The sequence below is a fragment of the Delphinus delphis genome, chromosome 3, assembly GCF_949987515.2.
Source record: "Delphinus delphis chromosome 3, mDelDel1.2, whole genome shotgun sequence".
Taxonomy (NCBI): Eukaryota; Metazoa; Chordata; class Mammalia; order Artiodactyla; family Delphinidae; genus Delphinus; species Delphinus delphis.
In genome coordinates, this window is record NC_082685.1 from 115,573,490 (window position 1) to 115,595,838 (window position 22,349).

Sequence of the window (22,349 nt, forward strand, 5' to 3'; positions counted from 1 at the left end):
GATGCCTCCTTAGCCAACAGGCCGTCATTATGCCCCTGTGGAAACTCCCAGCACGGGAAGGTTAGGGGACCACCAGGCACACCCCAGGTTTCCAAGAGGAAAACAGATCCACGAAATAATCCTAAGGAAGTCCAACGGAATTCTGGCCGCCTCTCCTAACCAAGATAACTATAGATGCCTTTTAAAGCACAATATGTGTTTCCACATGAAAGAAATGTTAGCGCTTGTGTCCTGAGCTTCCGCTTGGTCTGCTGCTCTCTGGGGACCCGGCCCCGCCGAGCACCCTCACCCCGGTGCCAGGCACTGATGGGGAAGGGAAACGCCAGCTTTCGAGGCTCTGCCTTCTCCACCGCAAGAAGACCATTTATTTCCCCGGCGCCCGAAGGACAGCGGCCGGCTTCCACCCGCCCATCCCCGGTCCCCTGAGCGGGGCCGGCGGGGGCGAGAGGGGCCGCGCGGTCCGGACGACCCAGTGCTCCGCAGCTGCAGCCGCCGCGCCGGCCGCGCCGCCTCTTCACTTGTTGCCGTCCCCGAGGACAGGGAGGCGGCGGCCATCCCCGCGCCGCCGAGCCCGCGGCAGCACCCCCTTTCCACCCCCGCTGACCCTCGCGCCCTCCGGGACCCTGGAGAAAGTAGCTCCGCGAGGGCGAACTCAGGTGAGGCGGCCAAACTTTTCCACCCCGGGCGGCCGGGAGACGCGGGGATGGAGCCCCCAGAGAGCACTTACCCGGAGGTGCTGTCCCGCAGCCTCCGACGCCCGAGCGAGGCGCTGCCCCCGCGCCCTGCCCGAGGGCGCCCGGAACGCGCCGCCGGAGCCGGGGAGGCTCTCCCGAAGCGGCCCACGCCCGGCGGCGGCGCGGCCGGGGCAGCGCGAGGGGGCGGAGCCGAGGCCGCGCTCCGGGGCCGAGCTGGCTGCGCCCGCGGCTGGGGCCGCCCCGCTCGCTCCGCGCCTGCCGGCTGCCGCTGGATCTCCGCCTGCCCGCCTCCCGGCCCCGGCATCACATGGCCGGGCCCGCCCGCCGCCGCGCACGACACCGGCTCCAGGAGGAAACCTGAAGCTGCCCGACCGCGCGGGCTCCGCCGGCCCCCTCCCAACGCCCGCGGCCGCTTGCCTCGGCCTCGCTGCCCCGGCCCCGAGCCCCGCGACCGGCGGGGGCTCCGAGCCCGGGGAGCTCGAGGTTGCGCCCTGGTGGCGGCGGCCGCGCGCCCCGGACCCCACTGGCCTCGCCTGGGCGCCGCCAGAGCGAGGGGTCGGCTGCCGGCTCCTGAAAGGAGATGTGCCGGGCCCGAGGGAGCCCTAGGCTGTCCTCGGCCAAAAGCCACCACAGTTGTGACTTAACGTGGCCCATTTCTTACCTAAACATCTGCAGACACCCTCTTGTTTCTCGAGGCTCAGGTTCCTCAAGCCGAGAGCTTCGCGAGCTGCGATTCTCTGCGCCTTCACGCCAGCAAGGGGCTCCATTAGAAGTCACCAAAATATGAAAACCCTCTTTCTTACCATGAACAGCAATATGAGAGGGACCCCCTTACCATCAACGCACTTTTCTGGTTAGAACTGATCGCAACCCCAAGCAGAGAAGCCTCTCCATCAGCCAGGCCTTCCCAAAAGAGACTTCCGATAATGATAGCAGCTTTAAAGGCAAAAGTACCGATTTGATTTTTCTAATAGTTACCTTGAGTCTTTGTTTTGGTTTTCCTGTGAAGACCTGCCGTCCGCAGAACCACTAATCCCCACAGTCCTAACACAGGGCACTGCTGGAGTATTTCATATTTGTTTCTTTCAAGTGAAGTAGCCCGAGAGAGCTGGCCACTGAGACACCCCTCCCCAGCTGTCACCAACACCTCTCCTGGGCCTTAGCCATTTTGGCCTCCCTCCTGGCCCTCACCTTGCCCAGCCCACCTTGCCGACAGAGCAGCCTGAGGAAGAAGGCAAGGCTTAAGAAGAGAGCAAGAAAACCCTGCCTTGTGTCCTTCACCCTGTTCCAAGGCAAAGGTCCGGGCTTTTGCCTTGATTAAAAGGACCCCACCCTGGCATTGCTCGCCTGACCCCATGCTGCAATCCCAGCTCCTGCTTCACGGAGCTGGGACCCCAAGGCCTGGCCTCAGGCACTGCCTTTTAAAGAAAAAGAAGTTCCTGCCCATTTCCAGGACTTCAAAGTACTCAAGACCAAAAAAATAAAAACAGTTTTATATTTTTCAAAACTAAAAAATAGGGCTTCCCTGGTGGCGCAGTGGTTGAGAGTCCGCCTGTCGATGCAGGGGACGCGGGTTCGTGCCCCGGTCCGGGAAGATCCCACATGCCGCGGAGCGGCTGGGCCCGTGAGCCATGGCCGCTGAGCCTGCGCGTCCGGAGCCTGTGCTCCGCAACGGGAGAGGCCACAACAGTGAGAGGCCCGTGTACCGCAAAAAAAAAAAAAAAAAAAAAAAAAAACTAAAAAATATTTCCAACCCTAAAATGTGTACTGGAGACTAACTGAACAACACACTTGACAAAAATGGTTTCCAATCCGTGGTGAGCAAAAACAATGCTGAATTTGTGGCCTTTGTTGTTATGCTTCTTTTTACATCACTGGTACTGTGCGTTTTCTTTTCTTTCTTTCTCCCCCCCCTCCTTTTTTTCATTACTTCTGTCAGATACGTAGATAGAAAAAAAAATAAGAAAATGTGGGAGGACCAACTATTATAAGAAGTTACCCCAAATCTCCTTCCCCACTAAAATTAAGAAACAAACAAGCAAAACTAGTACTTGTGGAACCCTCAGCAACTGAGGACATATAATCATGCTATCTGCAGTTTTCTTGCCCTCTCTCAAGCACTGAGCTTGATCAATATTTAAATATTTAAATATTTAAATAAGTACTTGGCTTTCAACTTCTCTTGGTTCAAATATTAAGCAAAGTGTACTCTAGCAACCTTAAAAGAAGCCCGTGGATGCATGCAGCAGGAAGCTATCAATCCTCTGCATCTGATTGATTTTGCTGCTCCAGATATAGGTCACTCAGGACACTGAGATAGTGCTAGGCTTGGCTGAGATGGCACTTGTTTAGAATTCAAAGACTACGTATTCTCCAGCCCCAGAAAAGGGACATTCAGCCAACAAGAAACCAGGCTGGTAATTCAGTTGGGAAAATTCTTACTTCCCAGTGAATATTAGGCCAGTGTCCCAGCTCAGCTTTGTCTTTTCTAGTTATGCAGTCTCCATTCATCCTTACAAACTTCAGACAGAACTCCTCCGTAAATCCTGTCCGGTTTCTGCCAGCCTCTGAACTTTGGCAAAGCTTAATGACCTTACCACACAATTTAGCACCTGATTCTTTTCACTGTCATATGTCAGACTAATTCAGGTCCTTAGCCTCTTCACTTGTCATTTCAAGGGCAAAGACTGTTTTTTAATCCCAGTAATCTCCACAGTCCTAACACAGGGCACCTTTGGAGTATTTAATATTTGTTTTTTTCAAGTGAAGTATCGTATCAGTTATGCAGGTTGGAAAATGTATATCACGATTTTCAAACTTTTCTTTAATGGATTAAAACCACTCAAAATTCTATTAGCTACTTAATTCTTTCCTGGTCTTCCTTCTATTTCCTTTGCCAGTAATTCTCAAAGCCTGAATAATGGTAAATCTAATGTTCGGATATATGAGTTAGGAAATTATCAGTGTTTCCTAAATAAAAGCATGGCACTGGAAGACAATAGTTTTGGGTGGGGGGGGACAAATTTTGGAACTAGAAATTGGATGAGCTTGGGAAGAGCCAGCCTTTCTAAGCCTCCATTTCCTCAGCTGTAAAATGAGCATAAGAATAGTATTTATTATCATGGTGAAGATTAAATGACTGAAGGTGATTATGGGACACATAATAAGGATGTAGGAAATGGTGGCAATTAATTTTTCGGTGTATGTATATATTAGGAGAACACGTCAGAACTTTGAGAATTAATAGAGCATGTCAGACTCCAAGGTAAGAAACTAGTTCTGGACGATACACTTGGTTGCTCAGACTGAGAAGGTTAGGGAATACAGAAGAGGCCAAAATGATCAAAACCAGGGGGCAAATCTTGTGGGGAAAGGCTCACAGTTCTCATTCTGGCTCCACATTAGCATCACCTTAGAAGCTTTAAAAATAAGACCTTGATTCCCACAATCCCACCCCAGACCAATTATTTCAGAATCTCTAGGGGATGGGTCCCACACGTTGGGTTTTTTTTTAAGCTCCCCAGATGATTCCAATGGTCTGCCAAAGTTGGGAAGAGCTGTACTAAAGGAACTGAATTCATTGCCACTGGAGAAGAATGACAGCCAACCCTCGATTAAAGGAGGCTAAGGGAATCAGCTCATTCATTTCTACTAATGATGAACAATCCTGTTTAAATTGCAGGCCAGTGGTGCTTCAGTGTTATGTCCATGTGAATCACTTGGAGATCTTGTCAAAATGCAAATTCTGACTCAGTATCAGATGGAGGCTGATACTCTGCATTTCTGACAAGCTCCAGGTAATGCCACTGCTGCTGGTCTGTGGACCATACTCTGAGTAGCCAAATAATAAGTCCAAAATGGACATTAGGAACAAAAAGTATACAAATATTCATATTGTTAGAAGTCTTGACATCTTTGAATATTTTTAATCAATTAATATTTATTGTATACCAACTAAAAATATATTTTGCAATCTTTTAAGAAAAGAATAGGCCATTTCCAGCCAGTTTAAAAAAAATTTTTTTTTTTAACATTTATTTGTTTATTTAGGCTGCATTGGGTCTTGATTGCGGCACGCCGGATCTTCCTTGCAGCATGAGGGATCTTTTTGTTGTTGTTGCGGCATGCAGGATCTTTAGTTGCGGCATGCAAATTCTTACTTGCGGCATGCATGTGGGATCTAGTTCCCTGACCAGGGATCGAACTCGGGCCCCCTGCATTGGGAGGGCAGAGTCTTAGCCACTGGACTAAGGACTTCCCTAAAGGGAAGGTACAGCCTCTCAAATAGGGCCAACTTCTCCACCAGGCACAGCAGGCTCAGTGCCCAAAGCCCACCATACTTTTAGAAACCAACAAAATGTTTTAATTTCTTTTATAATGGAAGAAAAAAGATGAACTTTTAGGTCAAAGAAAATGTTTTAACATATAATATTAATATATTTGTCTTTATAACAGTGGAGTCATAAGATGTAATTATTTTATTTTACTTTATTTTTTATGGAGGAAGCAGCCCATGAAGGCAAAAGTGCCTAGGGCCCACAAAAGTCATAATGTGACTGTGTGCTCAGTCTAATTTAGTCCCAGGTAGTTTTAGGAAAGCACATGAAGCCTACTGTGGCTAATATTTACATACTGATATTTCCATGAACAGGAAGATATTGGGGAAGATAAAAATTGTCCCTTGAGTGGAGCTGCCCCTTTAACCACACAGAGTTCATCACTTCCTACATGCGTGATTTGAGGAACACTGGGGATGCTCCATTGACAAAACATTGTTCCTCGTCAGCTGGTTCCTGAGGCTCTAAAATTCTACCATTAGAGACTTTTTCCACCTCCAGAGCCAGTCTATAGAGACACACTATCTAGAGACCCTTTCTCTGTAACATTGGCTTTCTTTCAGCACCAATTTTTTTTACCTTCCAGATCCAGGACCCCATCTCAGGAACTTATCAGGGGATTTTCTATGAAAAGAAGAAAACATAATAATGAGATTCCATTTTATAAGAAACACCAATTCTAATCAGCTCCTAAAAATTTAAATGTGGCCATACATGGCTAAACAACATCACCTTCATCACTATAATTCAATACAGTAACCTCAACAAAAATTACTGATTGTTTTACTGTCCACTATGTTTTACTGTCCACTACTATAGCCATTAGCTAGTAGACTACTTAACCTAATTAAAATGAAATAAAATCTAAAAATCAGTTCCTCATTGCACTGGCCACGTTTTGGGTGCTCAGTATCCACACGTACCTATTGGACAACACAGAGACAGAACATTTCCATCATCACAGAAATTTCCATCAGACAGTGCTGTTTCAAGGGTTTGAGTAGAGAGGGCACCACCCTTCTTGGACCCTCTGAAATGCAAGGCCAGTTGGGGAAGTATGCAGACTCTAGCTCAGGCACAGTTTTTGGTTCCCATTTGTCAACTGACCTACAACTACCCAGATCATCAGTCACTCTGCTCTCTTCTAAACCTTCCGAACCAAAGTTTCTAGAAAACTAACTTTTTGTTGAAATTCCCTTGCCTTTCAAGAAAGCTAGGCCTTTTTGACTTGTGAAGGGCATTGTATACTATTCACGATCCACCCAAGGAACTTCAAAGGTTTATCCCAGGATCTAGAGCAGTCTTTATCCCAAAAAGTGATTGTTTATGTGCATCACTGGTATGTTTGGGTTTTATCCTTGCGGAATGACTCTAGCTGTCCTCAAGTTGTAGATGACTTCTTAAATTTTAAACCAACTCCAAGGGCCCTTTTTGGTCTCCCAGGCATAACTGTACAAGGCAGGCCAGCTGGATAATGCCCCAAATGCATGTGTCTATAAAGAATCTCCCATCATCAGCAATTTTGTTTCCAAGAGTCCTGCTAGAGTGCTCAGGTATGGGGTGTGGGGCAGAACAACTAGTCTCTAGCATTTCTCCAATCCCCTAACACCTGCTAAACATGAACATATTAAATCCCAGCCTGGAGCAAGTCTTCACAGTTACATAATAAAAGCCCTGAAAAAACAGAGTTGATAACTGAGATACTAACACCATCTTAATTAGGGAGGAGATAACATGGGTGGGAAATAATGTGTGTGCAGCTGTCACATGGGCTGTAATTATGTCTAAGACTTCTGGTGACATGACAGAGGGTGAGAATGCAGCTTCAGTGTTCTGCACATGATGTCATTTGGAAGCCTCAGAAAGCACGTATAGCTTTGGGCAGCTATTACTCACTAAGGAGGATCGAGATCCTGTTTTTCCATTTACAAAGGGCAGGCAGAGGAAGGGAAAAGACAGGAAAATCTATAAATAAAATTAGTATGAATCAGTTTCCCCCCCCACAAAAAAACCTATATAAATATATTTTATCTCAGCTTTTTCATTCAGACCCATTTGATTGCTCCTAATACATAACCCAAGAGCTAAGTTTGGAATCCTGCTACTAAAGGATCCAAGAATATTTTAATAGCCTCAGTTAAATATCCTGCAATTTCTGAATCCAACTCAAAAGAGCAAGATAGTCAATACCAAGTGCAGTGCACAAGAACTGTTTTGTGGTTGATGTTGTCGTTGTTTTTTTGTTGCTGTTTTCGATTCTGAAAAGACCTCGTTCCCACTCACCCCTGAAGTTGGATATTTTGGCAGAACTTTTTCTTCAGGACTCTAAGGAGGTAGGTGAGACAGGTAAGCTTACCGAGGGCCCTGAGACTCCAACTCAGATGAAGAAACTTAAGAATCATCCATCATGTACAAAGGAAAATGCAAAGACTTGGGAAAAAATGGAGAGTCCAGAAATAACATGTCTTTAACTCCTCTTGGTTTTAAATAATAAAGTGTCCTATCCAGAACCCTGCCATAAAAGGAAGTTAATTCTCTTCTATCAGAGAAAATGTCTTTAAATTAGCACTCTCTGATATTATTTCATAGTGCAAATAATTCATTGTTTTTCATCTTGAAAAATAATTTCAGCCATAGATGATCATGGGAAGCAGCCACAAGAGAAGTGGTGAACAAACTCAGAGCTTACAGATGGCCTCTGCCTGCCTCTAGACCAGGGGCCAGCAAACTTTTTCTGTAAGGGGCCAAATAGTAAATATTTTAGGCTTTGTGGGCTGTATAGTCTCGGTAACAACCACTCAACTATGACACTGTAGTACAAAAATAGTGGTACACAATATGTAAACAAATGAGCTTGTCTGTGTTCCAGAAATTTGTATTTACAAAAATTGGCAGTGGGCCAGATTTGCCCCACAGGCTGTAGTTTGCCTTCCCGCTATTGTAGACCACTGGAATATCATGGGGAGCTCTAAAAATCACTAAAGCCTGGATATTACCTCAAATATGGACAAATATATTACCATATGGAAATCCACAATACGGCAAAGAGTTCAAAATTCAGTTATAGAATTAAACTATAGAAATTAAAAGTTAAGCTACAGGGGAAAAAATAAAACAGGGAGGGATAGTGAAGGGAAAAAAAGAGAACTTCCATAAATTCTCATTAATATACTCCAGAGGTATAAAAGAAAATAATATATCTATCAAACAAGAACAAGATGCTATGAAAAGGAGACAATCAGAGGACAAGAAAGTATACTCAGACATTAAAAATATAAGGTAGTAAAGTTTAAAAATTCAACAGAAGGTTGGAGATAAAGTTGAGAAAATATCCCAGAAAGTTTAAGAAAAGGCAAATGCTGGAGAAAAGGGAACCCGCCTACACTGTTGGTGGGAATGTAAATTGGTACAGCCACTAGGGAAAACAGTATGGAGGTTCCTTAAAAAACTAAAAATAGAGCTACCATGTGATCCAGCAATCCCACACCTGGGCATATATCTGGAAAAGGCAAAAACTCTAATTTGAAAAGATATATAAACCCCAATGTTCATAGCAGCACTATTTACAATAGCCAAGACATGGAAGCAACCTAAGTGTCTATCAACAGATGAATAGATAAAGAAGATGTGGTATATATATACAATGGAATAGTACTTAGCAAGAAAAAAGAATGAAATAATGCCATTTGCAGCAACATGGATGGACCTAGACAATATCATACTAAGTGAAGTCAGACAAAGACAAATATTATATGATATCAGTTATATATGGAATCTAAAAAATAATACAAATGAATCTATTTACAAAACAGAAACAGACTCACAGACATAGAAAACAAACTTATGGTTACCAAAGGGGAATTGGATGAGGGGATAAATTAGGAGTTTGGGATTAACAAATACACACTACTATATATAAAATAGGTAACCAACACAGGGAACTATATTCAGTATTTTCTAATAACCTATAATAGAAAAGAATCTGAAAAAGTATATATATATATATATATATATATAATATATAAATTATATATTATATATATATAACTGAATCATTTTGCTGTACACCTGAAACTGACACAACATTGTAAATCAACTATACTTCAATTTTTTGTTTTATTTAGAGCAAAATCACTTTTATTTCCCTCAACAAAATGTATCTCCAGAAGATACCCTTTTAACCAAAAAAAAAAACCAATTCCAAAACAAAAAACATATCCAATTTTCCTTGCATACAGAGTTGTTTCTTATTATTTTTAATTGCATATATTAGAATTCTTAACCCTTAGAAACCTTAATTTATAGTGAAAACTTAGTAAGCAGTTGTGAACTATTACACTAGCATTCTTTAGATTAGCAAATTTGTGAATACACTTCATAATTTTTAGAAATACATGCTTCTTCATAGTAAAATTATTATTTTTTTTACATCTTTATTGGAGTATAATTGCTTTACAATGGTGTGTTAGTCTCTGCTTTATAACAAAGTGAATCAGTTATACATATACATATGTTCCCATATCTCTTCCCTCTTGCGTCTCCCTCCCTCCCACCCTCCCTATCCCACCCCATACACTTCAATTTTTTTTTTACTTCACTTCAATTTTTAAAAAAAGAAAGAGAAGGCAAATTCATAGAAAATATGAAATCAAAAGTAAAATTTTTAAGGATTAAGCTCACATATTCAACATACCACTAAAAAGAGGTCCAGAAGAAGAAAAGAGAGTGAAAGAAAGTATCAAAGATACATTCTTTTAAGCTCTGAATTCAGGAAAACATAAGTCTATTCTAAGAATTTATCCTAAAGATATATGCAAGGGCATGAAGATACATACACAATTGTGCTTAGTGCAACATTTCTGTAAGAGCAAAAATCGGAAACAACCTAATTGTTCATGGTTGTTTGGTTACATAAATTACGGAACACCTATACTTATGTAGTTGTTTAAAAAATAATAAACGGTTCTAGATGTACTAACATGGAAATATGTCCAGCTTCTGGCACTAAGTGAGAAAAGTCAGTTGTAGAACAGTATTATTACGGGGAGCCCCTTTATATTTGAAAAATAAAACAAATAAAATGTTTAAAGATCAATATATGTTTGCAAATTGCAGCTAAAGAGTTACTAAAGAAACTGTTAATAGGAGTTATCTCTTGGGAGACGAGCAGGATTGGGGGGTTAGCTGAATAGTCCTTCAACTTTGCATTTACATACATCTACATCGTGGCCTTTTTTTTTTTACAATGTTTATATGTTTCTTCTGTAATTTCTAAAAATCAAAAGCAATAAGTAAATTATTTACAACATTATGGAAAGGAAAAAACACTTTTTGCCTTTACAATATCTCTGGGAAGATTATCAGGGGTCAGGAGGAAAAGAAAATGAAATTCCTAATTAGAGAAAGATCCAGATGAAGAACACAAGCAGTAAAAGGCATTGCCAGGCCATTCAGGAGCTTATGTTAGAGTTAGGAACGTAGACTCATACAGATGGCCAGCGGTGACCAGGGCTCAGCGGTATAGCCTCCTGTCCAATTGTGTAGAATGTCAAAGCCTGGGAGCTTGGAGGGCAGAGACCTATGAAGACTGGAGTAGCCAAAGATGCTTCATGAAGGAAGTAAGACTCGAAGGATCATAAAGGCAGAAAGGAGGACATTACAAGCCAAACAGCCAATAAGAGTAAAGACATGGATCCCAATGAGCATGCAGAATTCAGGCAAAGGTGAAGAGAGTGGCCCATTGAGATTAGAGGGATCATGTTCGTTAGGACTGGGTTTGGCTGCTCATTTAAGCCACTTATTTAACGGTGGCTTAAATAAGGTAGAGGTTTAATTTTCTTTCATGTCAAAGGAGGCCGGAGATACAACGTCCTGGGCTATTTCAAGAGCTTCATCATCATCAGGGCCTCAGACTCCTCCCTTCCTGCCTCACCATCTTCAGCACTGCTTCCAATCTTCAAGGTAGCCTCTTAATTGCAAGATGGTCGCTGTAGCATGAGCCATCATATCTATGCTCTACACAGCGGGAAGAAGGAAGGAGCAAGGAAAAGAGACATACCTCCCAGTCCAGCCAACCTCTTTTGAAGGGTTTCCTGGAATCTGCACCCAACAATGTCTACTTACATCTCATTGGCTACCCCTGTCAATTACAGGAGGCTGGAAACATGTAGGCTTTTTAAGCTGGGCACATTGATGTTCCTATTAATACAAGATTTCTAGGAGTAAAGGACTGTTAACCATCTCTGCCAAGTGATTAGGTTAGACTATAAAGGTTGTGTTTTTTTTGTTTTTGTTGTTTGTTTTTTTGTTTGTTTGTTTTTTGCGGTACGCGGGCCTCTCACTGTTGTGGCCTCTCCCGTTGTGGAGCACAGGCTCCAGACGCGCAGGCTCAGCGGCCATGGCTCAGGGGCCCAGCTGCTCCACAGCATGTGGGATCTTCCCGGACCAGGGCATGAACCCGTGTCCCCTGCATCGGCAGGCGGACTCTCAACCACTGCGCCACCAGGGGAGCCCGACTATAAAGGTTTTTGAAAACAAGGCAGACAAAAGAATTTACATTGGAAAAGGGGAGAAAGAAATTAGCAAATTACCTATCATCTGTAAAGAAACAGGTAGAAAAATGAATCAACTTAAATGGAGTTTTAAAAGCATAGAAGAAATAAATTTAAAAATAAATGAGAAACACTAATAGCTACTTTTAAAAGCAGCTAATGTATTAGTTACACAATGAAGTGAATATACTTAATATTACTGAACTGTACACCTAAAATGGTTAAGATAGTAAATATTATGTTAGGTATATTTTTCCACAATTATATTTTTAAAGAATTTTAAGTAGCTAATTTATACTTTTGTAGTTATATACCTGAACTTACAGAAACGTGCGGCCCTGCTCCATTCAGAAACTTGGAACCTTCTCCTATTTTCTAAAAAGATTTAGTAACACTTATCCATGTACCCCTTATACTACCAATACAGGGTAGACTCCTGGTCTGCATATGATGACAGAAGTCAGCCTTTCTCCCTTCTCACCCATATGCCCATGGTATGTTGAAGACACTACTATAACAACAGTTATCACCTTGTGCTTTAATTGATTGTTTATGGTGCCAGTTAAGAGGGGATGTGACTGAGTAGAAAGAGCAGCGTGGGCTTTGTCATCAGAAGGACCTGACTTTCCCCTTGCTAACTATTTTCCTCCAGCAAGTTACTTTAACTTTCAAAGATATGCTTCAGGTACCATTAAAGTGAAGACTGTAACATGAATCTTACACATATTTTTCAGATTGTAGTGAGGACTGGAGCCTAGTACTCAGCAAGAACTCAGTAAAATAGGGCTTCCCTGGTGGCGCAGTGGTTGAGAGTCCGCCTGCCGATGCAGGGGACACGGGTTCGAGACCTGGTCTGGGAAGATCCCACATGCCATGGAGCGACTAAGCCCGTGAGCCACAACTACTGAGCCTGCGCGTCTGGAGCTTGTGCTCCGCAACAAGGGAGGCCACGACAGTGAGAGGCCCGCGCACCGTGATGAAGAGTGGCCCCCGCTCGCCGCAACTAGAGAAAGCCCTCCACACAGAAACGAAGACCCAACACAGCCAAAAAATAAATAAATAATTAAAATAGCCTTCATTATTGTTTATGTCTTCCCTTCTGGATTCAAAGGTCTTTAGGGACAGGGCATGTCTTACTTATGTTTTTTGTGAGCCCCTAGTGTCTAACACAGTACTGAATGCCCTGATAAGAGTCATTTGAGCAAACAGAAGGTCAACTGACAGATGTTCATGAAAGCTCTAAAGCCAGCAGTGTACAGCCTGCTCCCGTGGAGTGAATGTCACTGGCCCATCGCAGTACCCCAGAGCCAGTAGGGAAGCCATAGGATCTAAACTTCCCCGGGGACAGTAAGTGACATTGTAGAATTCTCCTTGTGGGACATTTGAAATTCTGAGATTCTAGATGCCTAACAATTGTTGCTTCTTTTCCTTTTTTTATGCTTCATAGTTTAATAAATATGTTTTATATTAACGAAGTTTCCTTTAGGTGCACTGTGTCCGATGGGCTTGTTTTAGCGTGTTTCCTGACAAACTCCCACATGCACAGTCCCTTTCGGAATGTGGAGATGCATTCAAACCTGAAAAGTCCCATCTGTGTCCCCCCCTTTTGGGAATCCACCTACATCAATATCTTCCCTGGATGGTTGTGATATAAGAAGCACAAAGGTTTTGCAAAAGCTCCCCAGACTCTCCCTTGTTTTACCTAAGTCAAATTTCTAAAGCACAGGGCACTCTACCCTAATCCCTTGGGTTGCAAAGCTCTTCTGTTGCTCCTATTCTTTTATCTTTTGCCTCTCCCTGTCTCTTGACATTTGCACACGGGAGCATCAAATTGCAGGGTGGAAAGGGAAACGATCTGATTTCTTCTGTGTATTCAGGAAAACTACCCAGCGGCAGAGTGTGCCTGGCATGCATCTACTCTAAATGCATTCCCTTGTCAGGTTGTTGTCCCACAGTTAGGCAGAGCCAGCTGTGCTTTTTTAGGCCAGGGGCCTGAGCAGACGTATCACCTGGAAGACTTTTCCCCATCACTCATGCCTGGGCCCCACCCCTGGAAGTACTGAGTCAGCATATCCTGGGAGCATCCTGGGCATGTGTACTTTGAAAATGCTCCCCAGGTAATTCTATTAGGTTCTTCTCCAACTCTACCCTTGGGAAACACCAATGTTACCTGTGCTTCCCTTCTGAAGAACTACTCTTGGCGTTGCTTCCTAAAAAGCTATTTTCTCATTGGCTGGTCTCATCCACCAGTGCTGTAAGGAATTGCACTATGGAACACAGCCTCAGAACCCTGAGAGTGGCAGCTACCGCTTATGCTTAGCACATACCAGAGCTCTTTACTCATCCAAATTTATTTAAGCCTCACAACAACACTCTGAGATACTGGTGGTGTCTCCTATTACCGAGGAAGAAACTATTAAGTGGTAGAGACCAGATTTAAAGTCAGCCCCTACTAGTAACCGATGCTCTACGTGGCCTCTTGCAGCAAGCTGCAGAAGCCTCAGGAGTCACATGTTTCTTTATGGTCAAACTAACCCCAGTTGCCTTGCTGACCACTTCCACCCTGGCCCATCTGGCTCCACCACCAGCCCCAGCCTTCCCATCTCTTTGGTCTACTCAGCCACATAACTTCTAAAAACAATATTGCGGACCTCAGTGTTTTTCTACTGATTTCCTAAGCCTTAGCTCAGGCTCTCCTTCCAGAAAATGTTCTCCACCCTCCACACCAAGCTGGGTTAGGTACCTTATCCACACTTCCCTCTTGCTCTGTGCATTTCTTTTTTTTTTTTTGGCGGTACGCAGGCCTCTCACTGCTGTGGCCTCTCCCGTTGCAGAGCACAGGCTCCGGACACACAGGCTCAGCGGCCATGGCTCACGGGCCCAGCCGCTCCGCGGCATGTGGGATCTTCCCAGACCGGGGCACGAACCCGTGTCCCCTGCATCGGCAGGCAGACTCTCAACCACTGTGCCACCAGGGAAGCCCTGCTCTGTGCATTTCTTGACCACCAAACTTACTATGTGGCATCATGATAGTTTGTGTTGGCTTCCATCTCCCTCAGTTGAGAGTTCACTAGGGTCAGGTGTATGTTTCAATCATCTCTGATTCTCTGACGCCTAGTACAAAATCTGGCGGAAGCAACATATAACTATTTGTTGAGTAAACAACATCAGCTTCAGTGATACCTCCACCCCTCATGTTACAAGAAGGGCTTATTAATTCTCCTCTGGAATCTGGGGCAAGAAGGAACATCTTCCATCAGCCACTTATGAAGACGTTATCTCTAGACACTACAGACATATTCTTTGCATCTTTTCCTATATTCCTCAAACCCCTGCCCCAATATACATATATTCTTTTTCTATAGCTGAGGTGCCAGGGACACAAAAGTCATGCTTAATGTGCAAAAGATAAGCTCCCATTCAGACTCCAACTTTTCTAAAAGATAATGTCCCCTTTATCATCCTTAAATCTCTCTTTCCCACCCTGCCTAGACTTGTTGGTGGGGGACCTACTGCAGCAGGTGAAATGGGGCCTTAGGGCTTCTGGATTGAGGCTCCGAAATGCAGACATATGACACCTTGAAACATCTGACAGTCATGTGCAACCTCAAGGTTGTAGCTACAAACTCTCTTGCCTTTATCTTTTAACATTTGAGGTCTTTGGAATTAGTTGCAGCTTGTGAGTACTAGGAGATGAGCAGGAACTGTCAATGGAACCACCCAGTGGTCAAGGAGATCAATTAGCCAAGTAAGAAGAAACAAAGAACGGCAGGTGCTTTGCACAACTTCTCTGTAAAACTTTGTATTTGGCTTTATAGATAAAAAATATTCTTTTATGATTTCCATTAACAATTTTATAAACAATTTCTATTGACCCCCTAGAACACTCATGATATACCCCAGTTTACTAAACATATTATGAACAAATCTCATTTGCCATCACTCTCTCACTGCTCCCCTGCTCCAATCACACTTGCATAGCTCAGGATATATTTGTTTTGCCAGTCATTTCAGCACTGTTAAAATGCACCCTTAAGATGGCTTTGATGACAACTACAAAATACCGTCATTAAAACATTCCTTAGTAGAAAACATTGCATTCTTCCTTCACAGGTTATGAGCTGTCTTAAGAAACAGGGGAGGAGTGTTTGAGGGAAGAATGCAAATGGTGCTCTGTAAAACTTTTAACATGCTGCAGGTTGACTTTCGCCTTTGAAACTGACTGCATGACAAATTGTATAAACCGTAATAAGCAAACATCACACCGCAAGATTAAAGCCTCAGTGGGAAAGTATCATTAACCACACCAAACACGTATTTGCTTTTTTTGTTGGCATCAAAATGTAAGTGTTTCTCTATAAGTCAAACATGCCTCGTGGTACAACGCTGATCCTAATCTGTGCGGCGGGCAACATAAAAAGGAAGCTTATCCTCTTTCATCCATTGTGTGAATGTGTTTTCCTCCAACCAAAATGATCAGTTTGAATTAAAGTTTATTCTGTCCTCCTCTATACATGTCACCAAACCCAGCATATCAAGTTTGAGTAAGTACAAAAGAATGATCTATGTTTGTCCACTAGGTTGGTTAAAGCATACGGCTTCAGGGGGTAGAGGGAATGAGGTCACAGACACATTTGAGAATTTGAAAAAGAGCTCAGATTTTTCACCCCCAAATAATACACATTCGCCAAATTGTGAATTTACCTTTCAGGGGGTCCTTGACTCCACCAAAGCCCCATTCGTGGTCCACAGGTTAAGAACTTACACGTTTGAATGAAAACTTCATAGGGTACAGAAATTAAATCATTTGCATTTCTGGGCAGCAATCATATTACTTAAGACTAAATATGATAGCATTTTGAAGTAGGATTTAGTAATAAACCAGTTTTAGAAAGGAATTTTACAGATCCTTCCCTTACCCCTCACAAGGAGCTTGTCCATAAATATTGACAAAGCATCCATCTGATAAGGGGGTACTATCTAAAATATATAAAGAACTCATACAACTCAACAGCAAAGAAAAGAATAATCTGACTGAAAATGGATCCGAATAAAATCTGAATAGACATTTTTCCAAAGAAGTCATCCAAATGGCCAGCAGGTACATGAAAATACGCTCAACATCACTAATCATCAGGGAAACGCAAATCGAAACCACTATTAGTGGGAGAAGTTAGTGAAAGCTTAAGCCAAAACAGGATATTTTCATAATCTCAAAGTATCTCTCCTAAATATTTCTCAATTACAAAGGGAAAAATAATAACTTAATGGTGGAGAAACCTGGCCTCAAATGCCTTAACTAAGGGATCAAAGCTAGAGTCACCAGTAATGAAACATATGGACATCAGGAAGACCTGACATGACACTCTGAGAAAGACACAATATCACTTCTGTGATATTCTTGCCCCAAACTTGTAACGTGTTTCTAATCATGAGAAAACATCAGACAACCCCAAACTGAGGTACATTCTACAAAATAACTGACCAGGATTCATCAAAATTTCAAGGTCATGAAAGACAAGGAAAGACTAAGGAACCATCACAGATTGGAGGAGATTAAGGAGACACAACAACTAAATGCAAGGTAGGATCTTGAACTGGATCCTAGAACAGAAAAAGGACATCGGGGAGAAAACTGGAGGAACTGGCATATTTTCATCAGTAGCCTTGCACCAATGTTAATTTCCTGGTTTTGATACTTGTACTGTTGTTAACTTTGGGAGAAGTTGGGGCAAGCGGCACTATTCCTAGAACTTTTCTGTAAGTCTAAAATGATTTCAAAACAAAAAAATAATAAAATAAAAACCATAGGGTTTTGAAGCCTTCTGTCCTCGAAGCTTTCATTTTTATCTAGTTCTCAAGAGAGAACTAGAAGACTCATTTCCTTGTTTAGCCCTGAGGGAGCAAGCCACCTCCCACTCTGGTAGCCCTGCTCACCTCCATCTCAAGTCTGACATTTGCCTCTCAGAATTCACCCTTCAAGCAGGAAACATTTATTTAGCACCTCCTGTATGCCAAACCCTATACATAAGGGCCCTGTTTTCTCACAGCTTACTTCTCTTATCCATTCAACCTTTTGTCAATTACTATTTAAGTGAGTCACCACTCAAATTTTAAATATTGTACTCACCACTGTCCTTCCAGGATGGATCCAGGAAATTCATATTTTTATCTCCTATACTGCTAAGAAAGAAATCCAGAGATGAACTAATCCAGGTTACTATTTAGACTATTAACATAACAGTTTATATTGGTTGAGCTGAACATTAAACACGAGTGTTCTTCTGACTATCAAATGATCTCCATGTCCTGTTTTCTAAGAAAATTTATCATCGATCACATGGCCTGCTTATAGCAGCGGCAGAGATAATGTTTTATTTACAAGGTCAACCAGTTACCTGAGGTTCTTTGCAAGAGCTTGATGTACTCATCTTTTAATGACTTAGAAATCATCACATCCATTAACACTTAAGAAAAAGCCTGAAGTAAACATTAGAGTATCTTTGCTAGAAACTCACTGACTTGGGCAATGGTAGATTTATTCTTAACAAAATAAGAAAACATCAGCAAGTAAACTGCACCAGGAACTTACTTGGTGATTTGAGGCCAAATTGGAGCTTCCCTGTTAACTACTTCAGTTTCTCCTCTTGAAAAATGGGAGTAATATCCACTTCCTATGCCTTCATAGGGAGCATTGCACCCTGAAATTGTATAAGGCATGAGCCCTAGGAACTTTCATTTAGTATACCCTTCATGCATAGCTCAGCTGAAATATATTTTCCCACTCAAGGGTGTTTTTGCTACCATGAAGCCTTCAAATCCTTAACTCCTTTTTGATACTGACACAATAGATGGGGGGAGAGAGGGGACGAAGCTGCTTACATATTTTACAAACTAAACCATATTACCTTTTCTTTGGTTGGGAGCACACACACCTAAAGTGAGAGGTCTCCGAGTCTGCAGTGGGGAACATACTTACCTGTTCAGAGGTCTTAGTTGGAAGTATATTATTCCTACAATGTATGCCTGAAATATTTTTCTTATTAATTGAAGATTTTAACACAGATATTCATAAGTGAATTTATGGTGTTCTTTTGTGGGGGAGAGGAGTGTATCAATCAGGATAGGCTGGGTTATGCTGTGATAACAAGCAATCCCCAAATCTCAGTAGCTTAGAGTATCACAGGTTTAATTCTTACTCATGTATCTACTGTGTCTCTCCTCCACGTCGTCTTCCCTCTGGGATGAGGTAGATAAAGCAGTTGATCTGGCACGATGCTGGTCTTCATTGCAAGAGAAGTGAGATCTAGTGAACCATGAACTGGATTTGAAAGCTTCTGCTTATAAGTGGCTTGATGTCACTTCTGCCCTTATTTTATAGGCCAAGGCAAGTTGCATTTGCATGACCACACCTGACTTCCACAGGGTGGGGATATGTCATCCTACCACAGGAGGCCCTCAAGTCCTAGAGGCAAGGCAGATGCCTGTGGTCCTAAGAACTGCAACCTGTCCCCCAGGAGGGGCAGCAATACTTTGAACAATAGTACAACCTACCAAAAAGAGGTTTGTCAGGTCTATGTTTGTGTTGTGCTGGCTTCAGAAAATGGCGTTGGAAGTTTTCTTCTCTAAGTTTTAGATCAGTTTAAATACATTAGAATTTTCTGCTCCTTGAAATCTTGAAAGAATTTACTAATACATTTGAGTCCAGAGCTCCTCAGATTACCTTCTCAATTACTTCCCTATTCAGTGTTGCTTTAATCTCCAGTCTCTTTGGGACCTATTTTGTTCACTTATATTTTCAAGAAAAGCATCCATGTAATCCAGCTTTTAAAATATATTTGAATAAAGTTTTGTCAAATACTCTTCTAAGTTGTTTAAATTTCAGCATCTGTGGTTACTTCTTGTTTTTTGTTTCTTTTTACTTTTTAAAGTGGCTTATTCTTTTTTCCAGCTTTATTGAGGTAAAATTGGCAAATATGAGTGTACATGTTTAAGGTCTACAGTGTGATGATTTGATGTACAGTGATTACTAAAACCAAGCTAATTAACATACCCATGATCTCACATAGTTACATTGTTTCTCATTGTGTTTAATTTGTATTAACTTCACACACTTTAGAAATACATATTTGCAAAAACAGTTAATTTTGATACAGTACCAACTCCAGAGTTGTTGTGAAGATTAAATAAATTAGTATATGTACATTGGTGAGAACAGTGACTTAGTAAGTATATTATTAGTATCAACCATTATTATTATTCTTGTCCATAATTTTCCAGTTTTGACTACCCTTATACTTATTGTTAAAGCAGAATTATACAAGGTCCTCTTTAAAAGTTGACCAGAGAGTTTCCTACCATTAATAATGCACTGACTTGCACTATCTTAAATAACTTGTAATGCACTCACAAGATAAGTAAATAAAACCACTAGGTTACGTGTAGGTTTATGGGTAATAATGTCATGGTAGAAAATCATGTATATGAGCTCATAATATTCTCCTAGAAATTACAGAATAAGGAAGTTCATATATGCTACTATCAACAAATTTCACTGCAACTGGCTGTTTCATTTTCTCAATTCTTTATCACTTAGATAATTTCCCACTGAAAGATAAGAATGAGTTAGGCACGTAGACCTCAAAGTCTTTTACTCTAAGGGGACAACAGTAAAAGAAAAAATCTGACTACTGCTTCCCACTTGTTTCCTATGAGGAAACTACTTTTGACTTGAGTTGTTTTGGTTTTTTTTTAATTGGTAACACTTTGTCAAGCCTCTATCTGTTAGTGCACCTGAAACTAATATAATGTCAATTATATCTCAGTTAAGAAAAAACCTTGAAAAAAATCTTATATGAGAGGAACTTCCCTGGTGGCACAGTAGTTAAGAATCCGCCTGCCAATGTAGGGGACACGGGTTCGAGCCTTGGTCTGGGAAGGTCCCACGTGACTTGGAGCAACTAAGCCTGTGTGCCACAACTACTGAGCCTGTGCTCTAGAGCCCATGAGCCACGCTACTGAGCCTGCGTGCCACAACTACTGAAGCCTGTGGACTCTAGAGCCCATGCTCCACAACAAGAGAAGCCACCACAATGAGAAGCCCACATACCGCAATGAAGAGTAAGCCCTGCTCGACACAACTAGAGAAAGTCTGCACGCAGCAATGAAGACCCAATGCAACCAAAAATAAATTTAAAAATTTTTTAAAATCTTATGAGTTTAGTGTTTTATAGTAATGTTTATAGAAAAATTGCCAACCCTCATTAGATTAACACAGTTCATATTTTCAACCTTTTGGTCAATACAGCCATCACAATCACAGCTAATATAGTTAGTTTTAATAAAGGAAAGTTTGCATTAATATATGTTTAAAGACATAATTCTGCTTAAAATTTCTACTATAACACTAATGATCCAATGGGAACTCACATCTTGTTTTCATGAATAAGGGGTTACTGTCTTATTTGTACCTAATGCAAATCATACCATTTACTTTCAAAATGCTTGTAAGCAGTCTCTCTCAAATCAGTTACACTCCTTATTTAATAGTGTATGCAATTAATTTATTTTAAAAACATCCTTTATACTAGTATAATAGAAAACTTCAACCCAACCCTTAAATGATCCAAATGATGTTAATAATCAGAAAAGCTAAGAAACAGTTCCCAAATAGTGCAGGGCAAGTAGATCTTCCATAGTCAGAAACATGTGAAAAACACAGTAAAGCAGGTAAGACACTTTCGTATTTGTATTTATCCTCACAACAATCCTGCAAGGGAAGTGATATTAGCCCCATTTAACAGATATGGAAGCTAAGGCCCAGGGCAGCTGGGACTTGCCCAGGAACACATAGCTCATGTTCTTTCCATTATTCTACAATGTTGAAAAGTTTAATCTTTAATTCAAAATGGTTGTTGGTTAGATTTTATTTCCGTATTTCTGGCTAGCATCTAATAATAATTATCAATGACTTTTGAACCCACTGTGTCAACATTACAATAACCAAATACCTTGGTTGTTTTGTGAGAGAACTCACCTTATGACTCAGCAACACCAAACTGATTCAGAGAAAGGGCTGTGGAAAAAGTGGGTTTCTCATGGTTTTTGAAGTAATACTGCCACCTCGTGGACTAATGGTGAGCTACAGTCCACTTTAAGTCCATGGCATTAACCTCATGTGGGGCTTAGTGCTGCCGGTAATGCTACTTCCTTTTTCTAGTCCATCCATTCCCCCAACAATAGTGAACAACAGAAATATTCTAGGTTACTTTTACAGGTATCAACTCAATTCTCACAAGCACTTTTTGTGATTTTGTTTGTCTGATTAACAGATGAAGAAAATGAAATACAAAATGGTAAAATAACTTGACTAAAGGCACACAGCTAGTGAGTGGCTGAGCCAAGATTCAAACCCAGGCAGAGGGCTGCAGAGTATGAGCCCTTGACCTCCCTGGAAGTACTCATTTTCTGTTCTCTCCTCAAACTTTCTAACCTCTGAACTCCTCCTTCTCCAACCTGTTTCTGTTGGTGGTTTTTTCCCCATAAAGGCACTTAGTAAAGAACTTCCACAAACCCCCAGCACCACAGCTATACACCTAATTACATCTGTGCCGTTATCTTCTGCCTTCCCTCTTGAACTATGCCCAAACTATTCATTTGCTGTCGAAGCCGACCATTCCATTTGGGCGCGCAGTCCCATGCCCCCTTCCAAGCACACCGCTCCAGCAATTGGTCCCTCTCTCTACTCTAATCAGTTTCCCTCTCTC

At 41.9% G+C, this 22,349-nt stretch overlaps 1 protein-coding gene across 1 annotated transcript in view; it reads right to left on the reverse strand.

Annotated features, from left to right (window-relative positions):
- Window positions 1-999, reverse strand: part of ARHGEF28 (Rho guanine nucleotide exchange factor 28) — a 307,797-nt gene extending 306,798 nt beyond the window's left edge. The window contains 2 exon segments of the mRNA XM_060009321.1: window positions 728-965; window positions 967-999. Of these exon segments, the coding sequence (XP_059865304.1) occupies window positions 728-965; window positions 967-999 (271 nt within the window).
- Window positions 1,000-22,349: the final 21,350 nt, after the last annotated feature.